Here is an 11241-nt window from a genome sequence, read left to right as displayed (position 1 = left end):
ATAACAGTAACTCTCAGATTACTTCTAGGGGTTGGGAAAAATTCGCCATCAGCCATTTGTATACAGGTTTCAGTAGCAGTGAGTCTGGATGGAGGGCTGCTTCAAACTCCCATTTATTTTTTGCTTGTTTACATACTAAATTTGTTTCAAAACTGATAGACACAGCTTACTGTTGTGAGTCATTTAGACTTTTCATTTGATTGACATGTTAGATAAGATTCCTGAAAATATTTGAGAGTTCTGTTTGCTAGTTTCAGGTACTAAATGACCCCACTTCAATGAAAATCATGTGCGTGGATTAATCAAGTCTAATGATACTTGGAAATAGTGGTTTAAAATGGAGGTTTTTACCTTCTTTTCTTTATCAAACTTATTTCATATTAGCAAACACTTTTTATTTATAGTAGTCAGAGGTATTTTCTAATTAAGACCACATTCATATACACCCATGTACTTAGCTTTAAAACCCACACTGTAGTCTGCAAACACATTTCTTTTGTTCCTATGGATTTTTTTTTTTACCTGAAAAAATTACTATGAAAATATTCTTTTTGAACATATTTGTCTTATCTTCATCAGATACTGAGTGCATGTAAGAGAGAATGTGTGTGAGGCAAGGATTGATTTTCCCTCAATTTACTTATATATTTTAATACCAAATAAAAAAATACAATTTGGAGACAATCATTTTATGGAATTAAACATTCTTGCTAACTACTTAAACCCAGGATTTGAGGTTCAGATCTCTATATGACCAAGACCACCAGTCACTGGAAGACTTTAAAATTAGTATTTTAACCATAACACCCAAAGTCACGTATGGAAATAAGCTCACTGCATATATTTTTATATGCATAATCTCATAATTTATCTGCTCAAATAAATCTTAAAAAATGAATTTAATATTTGCTATTGAAGAACAAATCATCTCCTTCCTTAATTCTAACTGCTCATCTCAACTAGAAAACCTTACCGATATTTTGAGAAGAAAAATGACCCTAAGGAAAGTAATAAACACTGAAATCAGAGATGCAATTCTTATTAAATATTAGTTTCTCTTTCTGAGGGAGAATTGTGTGCTCCTGAAATTTTGACATTAACATCAAGACTTTTGGATTTGTTCAAAGGTACAGATTGCTTGGACTCAAGTTTATGTGTTTTCTTCTTTGCTTCTTCCAAGTTCCTTTCCTTGTCGAGCAATCTGTAGTTTATTGCATTGCCAATGAGCAACCACATGCTCGAGAAGACCACAATAGCTCCACAGGCCATGTACATGTATTTGTATTCTCCAGTTTCATCCACCAATTTACCTAAGAGACAAAGAAGATAATAATAAAAAATGATGAACATTTTCAAGTAACTTCTTTGCCAGACAAAATGTGTAACTATTGCTTACTTAAATTAACATTAAATGAGACTTTTAACAAAGGGAAAAACATTCTAGATTTGGGCTTCTACATATGCACAGTAAAAGCATATATAGAAGTTTGCAGCATTATATTACTAATAGGTTAAATTGATCAGAAACTAGATTCTCCAATATAAATATGTAATCAAGGTATATTAGGAATGTAGTGTTTGCATGTATATCTATGAATATATACATGTGTGATTTATATTGTTCTATACATAGAAATCACTTTACTGTCTCCATGTCTCCTTTTCTCTTCAACAAGAGAGAAGCATTCCACTCTTTAGGTAAGACGCAGAGGCTGTAAGAAGTTTCTGACCGTGGCTAATATTTATTAAATACTCTATGTCCAGCACTAAACTGAGCACTTTATTTGTAATATCTCCCTTAATTCTTACAAGACTATTATGAAATATATGCATACCTCATAAATATTGTGGGTTCGGTTCCAGACAACCACAATGAAGTCACTGAGTCAATTCCAACTCATAGCGACCCCTTTTGGGTTTCTGAGGTGGTAAATCTTCACAGAACTAGATTGCCCAGTCTTCCTTCTGAGGAATGCCTGGTGGGTTTGAACTGCCAGCCTTCTGGTTAGCAGTCAAATGCCTTAGGCACTACACCACCAGAGCTCCTTACAATAAAGCCAGTATCTCAATAAAGCAAGTCACATGAATTTTTTGGTTAAATAATAACAGTAGTTATGTTTAAATTATACTATAGTCTATTAAGTGTGCTATAGTTTTATGAAAAAGGTTTAAATACAGTGAGAATTGCCAAAATGTTACATAGAGAAACAAAGTGAGCACATGCTGTTGCAATAACGGTGCTGACAGACTTCCTCAATGCAGGGTTGCCGCAAATCTTCAAGTTACAAAAAGTGCAATATCTGGGAAGCATAATAAAGTGAAGCACAATAAGACTAGCTATGCCTGTAATCTGGATACGTAGCCAATAAGCGATAGAATATGGACTCTAGTCAATGTGTGTCTGAATCTCACATTCTTAACAATTATGCAAAATGGCTTGATCCAACCTCCTGGTTAAGTGCCATGTCACTTTTTAGGCTAAGCACAATTTTTACTTGATCTGAATCTAAATTATCAAGGCCAAAATAATGAGGAAGAAGCTATTTGTTCCATTTGATTATTGAGACCATATAAAAATTATCGTGGAACCACACAAACTGTTAATTTTGATTTTTTTTTCTTTTAGCTTTCTAGCTTTTATTTCCTTTTCTGTCTTCTTTATACAGGCATCTAATTCTTAATCATAATTCTTCACAATAAAAGTGTGCACAAATCTGTATTATCATGTGCATTCCAGGTCATACTGATATAGGCCAATCAAGCCTGTGTGTTTGGCAGAATCTCTGGTAAAGTGGCTTAGTATTAAATTTAAAACTTAATAAATTTTCTATTTGAACAAAGTTTCCTATAAAATAAAATAATTTAGGTAAATATGCTTATTTGAATAAGTATGATACATTCATACACATAATAGAAATTGCATTATTTAAGTTTCCATCTTAAAAATAGTGAAATATATCCATTTGAACAATGATTATTATACTTCTAAATTAACAAATGAATCAAAAACCCCCAAAATATTAGGCTTGTGGATCCATCAGAGTTAATATTACTTTAGGCTACAGTATCAGCATGCTCTCTAAATGTTTTGGGAATATATTAGCATCATCAGGAACTAAAGCTCCTGCTCTTTGTGAGTGGAGTAGTGAAAGTCTGAGCTGCAAAAAATAAAATAAAATCACACATTCCCTACTTTTACTGCTCTACTAATAAGAGTAGTAGCAGTAGCAGCAGTTGAGTGAGAATCAACAGCAAAAATACCCATTCAGGAAACAATTAGTCCACACAACTGGTATACCATGCGATCCTCAGCCTATATGACCAGCAGAACTAGATGGTACCTGGCTACCACTGTCAAGCACTTGAAGGGGGATCTATGTAGGAGATCCTGGATAGACTAGGAGAATAATGTGGATCAAAAATCAAAATCATTAAAAAAAAAAAAAGGACCAGGTTTGCTGGTCTGATAGAACCTGGTGGAACCACTGAGACTATGGCCCCTAGCTGCCCTTCAGGTCTGGAATTGAATCCAATTCTGTGGCTTCCAGACAAACAAAAGACAGGCATATGAGCTGAACATTTACATTAGGTAGATACACTCCTTGGAGAGATCAATTATGGGAGAATAGAAGGGCTGTGTATGCAGAGAGAGACAGCTCCAGGGCAGGAGAGCATGGGAGGGAAGGACACAGGGAAGAAGTGGCTGTGGGGAGGAAGTGGGAGAATTGTTGCATTGTGAGAGATTACAGTCAATATCATGAGACAGAGTGTATGTGAACTGCTATATGGGAGGTAAATTTGCTCTGTAAACTTTCACCTAAATCACAATAAAATTTAAAAACAAAATAAAACAACAAAAAAAAAAAACATTCAGAGCTCCTTATAAAGTAGACTCTAAAATTCATGTAAAGAGCTTTGGTGGTGTAATGCCTAAGTCATTTGATGTTAACTAGAAGTTTGGCAGTTCAAAACCACCAGCCACTCTGTAGAAAGAAGACTGGGCAATCTACTTCTGTAAATATTTACCACCTCAGAAACCCAAAGGGGGTCACCATGAGTAGGAATTGACTCAATGGCAGTGAGTTTGATTTGGTTTAGAAAACCCATCTGATCAAAACAATTCTGTGTAAAAACACAAGGCAATTGTTGACTTACATAACAAAGTCAACTGGCTGATAAATATAAAATCTACTGGTTTTTATTCTGTTAATTGTTTTTGTTGGCATGGTATAGCCATAATGACAGATACACAGAGGACAGCCCTGACAGGCAGAAAATGCAACAACTGTATCTCTCAGGATTTAGACCCAGGTTTGATGCATTGCTTATTAGTGAAATAGCTATAGACAGAAGTTCAATGTTGGCATTAAGATCAAGAAAGATGAATTTTTCCACTTTCAAAATAGTTGCCTGATGTCAAGTAGAAAACAATTTAAAAATCATCTAAACACAGTACAGGGAAAAATTTATACTTCCCTGGCAGTTACTCTGACCCACTTAGGGGCAGGCCAAGAGTCTAAGTGAATACTGAAGTATTGACCAAACAGATATGTAGTGATTGCTGAAAACGACTGGCAAACAAAAAATATATTATTATCCATGAAATTTAAAGTCTAAGACTAAGCAAAGTCTAAACTTTAAAAATGCACTTACACATGTCTTTAAATCACATGTTTAGATAACAGAACTGAGTCTAAGTCCAAGAATTTACTTCAAAAAGTATTCACAATTGTAATTCCAAAGGAAACCATCAAATAAACATAAGGAAGTTCACAAGAATCTAAAGCATCTATGATGACTATTATTCATTTTTATTTTTCTAAATACCAGATTACATTCATGCACAAAATTATTTTCAATTTATGAGGGTCTTCTTTGGAGGGCCTCTAAATATCTACTTAGTCTCCTTTTGGAAGTTTAGCATAGAAATGTTTATAGGCATCTTTTGAAAATACTTCAGATCTTAAAATCTAAAGAACATCTTTAAAGTTCGTAAGTATGGAATACAAGGATCTGATAAAGAATAATCTTGAATGAATTTTCCTTCATTCTTTTACATTCAGTATATATAAATATAGACACAGATCTAGACACACACACACACACACACATACACACTCTGGGTGGCACAAATGGTTAAGCACAACCAAAAGGTTGGCAGCTCAAACTCACCCAGTGTTGCCTCAGAAATAAGGACTGGTAATCTGTTTCCCAAAGGGCACAACTTGAAAAACCTATGGAATACAGTTCTACTCTGCAAACTTGGGGTTGCCATGAATCGGAATTGTCTCTATGGCAACAACAACAACAACAACATACATACAGATATCTCTTTCTCTCTCTCTCTCTCTCTCTATATATATATATAGAGAGAGAGAGAGAGAGAGAGAGAGAGAGAAAGAGAGAGGCTATTTCTTAATAGTAATAATATAAATATGCATCATATATATACATATATATTTATATATATACACACACATATATATGTACATATGCATATATATGTGTATGGTAGTGTAGTGCCTAAGGCACTTGACTGCTAACCAGAAGGCTAGTGGTTCAAACCCTCCAGCAACTCCTCAGAAGGAAGGTTGGGCAGTCTACTTCCGTAGTGATACTGCCTCGGAAACCCAAGGAGGGGTTGCTATGAGTCAAGTCCAACTTGACAACACATAACAACAACATATATGTATATGCATATAAATATATGTTTGTATATATATGTGTATATATAGGTACACATATATATTTATATACATACACACACACACACACACACATATAAACCAAACCCACTGCCATTGAGTTGGATCTGACCTATAGCGACCCCTCCTTGGGTTTCCGAGACGTTATCACTACTGAAGTAGACTGCCCAACCTTCCTTCCAAGGAGTGGCTGGTGGGTTTGAACTGCCAGCTCTTTGGTTAGCAGTCATATATATGTATATATATGATGCATGTTTATATTATTAGTATTAAGAAATAGCCTCGATGTCAAACACACACAAACATCAGTAATGTTAGAAAGTATTCCTCAGGCATGTGACAAGTTCCACAGTAATATAATATTATCAGCACACTAATTAAAAATAATTGAGAAGGTTATATTATATTTTTGACTTATTTTCACATAAGGAGAAGAGGAATCTTTTCACCACTGGTAAGGGAAAGTAACATTTTATTCTGATAATACATTTTAAAAGAACAAAATAATTGCTGTGGATAAAACTGTAAAAATATGATACTAAGTATCAGTTTAACTTAAGTTCCTAGTTTCAGCCTCTGAAATATATATAGGTCTCAAGTCAATTTATTACAAAATTTTTAAATCTAGAAAAATCTTGAACAACCCCACAGTCATTCAAACTAGTGGTATTTTATTATTTATTTAAAATTTATTATTCACTGCAAAGAATATTCTCAACTAACAAATATTAACTGTATGCTTTTTTGCTTTCCTTGATGAGAAATATTCTTACCAGCAAGAGGAGGACCAAGAAGAACTGGGCAACACTCTACAACTGTGACGAGTCCCACAGCACTGGAAAACCTCGGAGCACCAACAAGGTCCATGAGAGTTTCAAAGAGGACAGCGCTAACGCTTCCAAATCCCATGCCAAAGAATATAGCATACACCACCAGGCTTGTGTAGTCCTCAGCAAGTGGGCACAACAGATGACAGATTCCATTGAACATGATCGCAAAACTGAAGAAGTACTGGATTCGAGGTCGGATAAGTTTGGAGTTTGCAATTAGTCCTACAGAAGGCCTAGCAAACATATCAACAAAAGCCATAACAGACAGCAAAAAAGCTGCAGAATACTCATCAATTCCCTTGTCCTTAGCATATGGAGCCAAGAATATAATAGGGGCAAAAAATCCCAGAAACATAATAACATTTCCAGATAGATATATAAGAAAGCCCCTATGCTTAAAAAGTGAGAAATCTAAATACTTATTAATTTTTTCCCAAGTTGATTTATTCTTATGGCTTGACTTCACATTTGCTTCATCCCCTTTTATGCCAATCTTATTTTTAGACTTGCTTTTAGTTTGTTGGGTTCCAACAGGTCGCATAAGGGACCCAGCCACACAGGCATGCAAAAATATACCTCCCAAAATCAAGAAGCTTCCTTTCCAGCCATAAGTATTAAAAAGAAACTGATTGAAAGGAGCCAATGTACTTAAGAAAACAGGACTTCCCGCCATGGCCAATCCATTTGCCATAGGTCGTTTCCTTAAAAAGTATTTGCCAATTATCGTTAAGGCTGGTTGCAGATTGAAGGCTAAACCTAAACCTGAAATGAAAAAAGACAAAGGAAATTAAACAAAACAAAAGGAGAAACGCTCCTCACAAAAGACACTCAGGTGGTAAAGCTGAACTAAAACTGCAATTGCAAGTAATAATTTGTGTTGATTATAAATATAAATAGAAATACACAAAAAGGTCCTCATAACTGGACATGTGATATGGCAGTTTAATGTTAATTTCATTTTAAAATACAAAAATAAAACCAAGAACATCTTCTGATGTTTGAATAATCAAAAAATAGATTGAAACTAGAGCAACATTATTAGTTCATAATTAAAATCATTTAATTCCACAGATAAATTATCATTCAATATATATTGACACACATATGTATATATATATATATGTACATAAGAAATAGAGCTATTCTTTGTAGGCTAGAAGGCATGTAATCATTTACATACTTCATTTTACTCTCAGAGTAAATTTTAAAAAAATGTAACCAGACTAAAATGGTCATCATTTATTAACAATCTTATACCTCATCAGAGATATTTCTTTCAACATTATACAATAAAAATAGAAAAAGAAATGCATACCATTAATTTCATGCTTGGCATCCTTACATTACACATTTCATATAAATAGATACACACGTATGTTAACTAAACATAAAGAATTTTTCTGCTTGAAATATATAATACTTATTTCAGGGATTAAAGATGACTCTTAATATGAGTCACAAATTCTCACTGTCTAGGGAACTTAAGAGCCCTGGTGATGCAGTGGTTAAACTGCTCAGCTGCCAACCAAAAGGTTAGTTCAGAAAGATAAGGCAGTCTGCTTCTGAAATGATTAAAGCCTTGGAAACCCTATGTTGTTGTTGTTGTTGTTATATGCCGTCGAGTTGGCCCCGACTCATAGCGACCCCTCCTTGGGTTTCCGAGGCAGTATCACTATGGAAGTAGGATTGCCCAATCTTTCTTCCGAGGTGGAAACCCTATAGGGCAGTTCAACTCTGTCCTATAGGATTGCTATAAGTTGGAATCAACTTTATGGCAGTGGGCTGTAGTCTTCTATTTCCTACTCAAGGAGTTCTGATGGCATAATGCCTCAGGCACTTGACTTTTCTAACCAGAAGACTGGCAGTTCAAACCCACCAGCCACTCCTCAGAAGGAAAATTGGGCAATCTACTTCTGTAGTGATACCACCTCAGAAACCCAAGGATGGGTCACTATGACTTGGATCCGACTCGATGGCAGTGAGTTTTTTTTTATGTTTTGTTTTGTTTTATTTCCTACTCAGGTAGGGTAAAATATATAGAAGATGTAAAATTAAGACCTGAATCTGACTCAAACCATTGTGCACTGTGATGCAGTGAATTACTTAATATGACACTTCTAGCCATGTTCTTTTAGACTTCCACCAAATGACTAAGTGGGACTACATAAATGCGAGGTGCTTGTGGCCTACCAACGGGACCAGATAGCTTGTTAATAATGTAAATAAGGTACATGGCACCCTTGTGTGAGTAGGACCATGCAAATAAGGTGTATGGAACGCTATCATGGGGACTGGTCTGTTATACCATCATACTAAGCTTAAAAAAAGCCATCCCAGAGGCAAAAAATGGGGGATCTCACTATCATCAAGAAAGAAGAGCTAGGAGTACAGTGTGTCCTGTGAATCCAAATCCTGACATGAAAGCCAGTGGGAGACAAAAGCAGCAGCAGCAGCAGCTGCAGCAGAGAAATGGCAACAGAGGCAGCAGAGGCAAGAGAACAGCACAAGACAGAGTAATGGGCTTCCTTGCCCATGCAGTGAAAAAGTTGACTGTCTCTGGGCAAGAGGCTTGCTGGTAGAGGAAGGTGCCTCTCTGGGCACCTCTCATTAAAGCTAAAAGAGCTGTCTAACACTTGTCTAAGTAGGGCTGAGGGAAGGCTGTCCTGATCAAAGAATTGTATTCTGAATGTTCCTGATCCTGAATTATAACTTACTCCTTCCCTAATAAACCCCATAATCACAAGTATTGTCTGTGAGTTCTGTGTGGCTATTGCAATGAATTATCAAACCCAACAGAGATGAGAGTTGCTGTGGAAGGTACAGTGGTGTTAGAATTGCTAAAAAGGTTGGAAGGTGGTGGCTGATTTCGCTTCATAGGAATCAGCCTTGAGCTTCTGATCTCGATCTTGATCCTTCTCCCCCCAGAGAATGATTTTAACATCATTACTATTATAAGTTGTAAGGAAATATGATGGCATAGTAGTTAAAGAGTTTTGCTGCTAACCAGAAGGTCAGTAGTTTGAACTCACAAGCTGCTCCGTTGGAGAAAGATGAGGCAGTGTGCTTTCATAAGTATTTACAGCTTTGGAAACTCTATAAGGCAGTTCTATAGGGGTGTTATGAAGTCAGAATTGCCTTGATGGTAGTCAGTTTGGTTTATTACTGTAGGCTGTAATATTCATTTATTTTTCATTAAATAATACATAAGTGTATATGGTTAGATTGCTCTAAAATCATTATGTTTACCTTTTTATCTGTGGACATAAGGGAAAAAAATTAGTCTATACTGAAATTTAATTTTTCTTGAAACTTTGTAGATGTTTTATTGAAATTTATTATTGAAGCTAATAAAAATAGATTGAAATTGACAGGTCAATTTGAGTCAACAGACATAAATGATAATATGTCAATATATAACATATATATGTCTACAATGAGAAACAACTAAATGACAAAATGCCATTTCAAAATATTTGTATTAGTGACAAATGTGCCTCATAGAGCTTTTAAAACACTAGAATCATTTGAGTAAAAGATACAGTTCTAGAGATCTACTATCGATCAGAACATAGCAATAATTTTATTATGTTATTGTTGTTTATTATAAAGTTTAAAAAGTGTTTCAAGAAAAACATCATTTTTCACACTATTTTTAACATTTTAACATATTCTGAATGAGAAGTTAGATATTCTAAATTTGTTGTTGTTGTTATTATGTGCCATCAAGTCGAACCCAACTCATAGTGACCCCTCCTTGGGTTTCTGAGGCAGTATCACTATGGAAGTAGATTGCCTAACCTTCTTTCTAAGGAGTGGCTGGTGGGTTTGAACTGCCAGCCTTCTGGTTAGCAGTCAAGGGTCTTAGGCACTACACTACCAGAGCTCCTGATATTCTAAATAAGTAATGAAAAATAAAATTTTTAAAATGAAAGTATTTAGATACCAGAAAACCTGTAACCATAATACCATCACACCTGCCTGAAGAATAAAGAGTTCAACTGTAAAAAAAAAAAAAAGAAAAAGAAACAAACAAAAAAATACCCACAAAGCTGTTTTCCTATTAACATTTATGGGGTAGCAAATAACTTGTCTAGTAATTTGCTTTTATTCTTGAAATGAGTTTGGCAATCTGTAGCTAAAATTTCAATATAATAGATTAAAATACTCTGAAGATTGCATCTGATTGGGTCTCTCGTCCAGAGCAAAGAAGAATGAAGAAAACTAAAGATTCATGGAAAAAATTAGCCCAAGCGACTGGTACACCATATGATCTTCAGCCTATATAACTATGAGACCAGAAGAACTACATAGTGCCCGGCTACCACTGTCAACAACTTGGAGGGGGATCTATGTAGGAGATTCTGGATAGAGAAGGAGAACAATATGCAACAAAACTCAAAATCATTTGTTGTTGTTGTTGTTATGTGCCGTCGAGTCGGCCCCAACTCATAGCGACCCCTCCTTGGGTTGTTGAGGCAGTATCACTACGGAAGTAGATTGCCCAACCTTCCCCTCGAGGAGTGGCTAGTGAGTTTGAACCACCAGCCTTCTGGTTAGCAGTCAAGTGCCTTAGGCACAAAATCATTTAGGAAAATAAAAAAAAAAAAAGGGGGACCAGGTTTGCTGGTCTGATAGAGCCTCGTGGAACCACTGAGACTATGGCCCCTAGCTGCCCTTCAGGTCTGGAATTGAACCCACACCTGTGG

At 35.6% G+C, this 11241-nt stretch overlaps 1 protein-coding gene across 1 annotated transcript in view; it reads right to left on the bottom strand.

The window, feature by feature from the left end:
* Positions 1-1041: 1041 nt before the first annotated feature.
* The window catches only part of SLC16A7 (solute carrier family 16 member 7), an 89316-nt gene continuing 79116 nt past the window's right edge, over positions 1042-11241 (bottom strand). The window contains exons 3-4 of the mRNA XM_007950067.1: positions 6479-7297; positions 1042-1310 (exon numbers count right to left, since the gene is read on the bottom strand). Of these exons, the coding sequence (XP_007948258.1) occupies positions 1042-1310; positions 6479-7297 (1088 nt within the window). The remainder of the gene's footprint in view (positions 1311-6478; positions 7298-11241) is intronic.

The sequence above is a fragment of the Orycteropus afer genome, unplaced genomic scaffold (genome assembly GCF_000298275.1).
Source record: "Orycteropus afer afer isolate SDZICR_OR568_19922 unplaced genomic scaffold, OryAfe1.0 scaffold00261, whole genome shotgun sequence".
Lineage (NCBI taxonomy): Eukaryota > Metazoa > Chordata > Mammalia > Tubulidentata > Orycteropodidae > Orycteropus > Orycteropus afer.
This window is presented reverse-complemented; position numbering and strand designations above follow the sequence as displayed.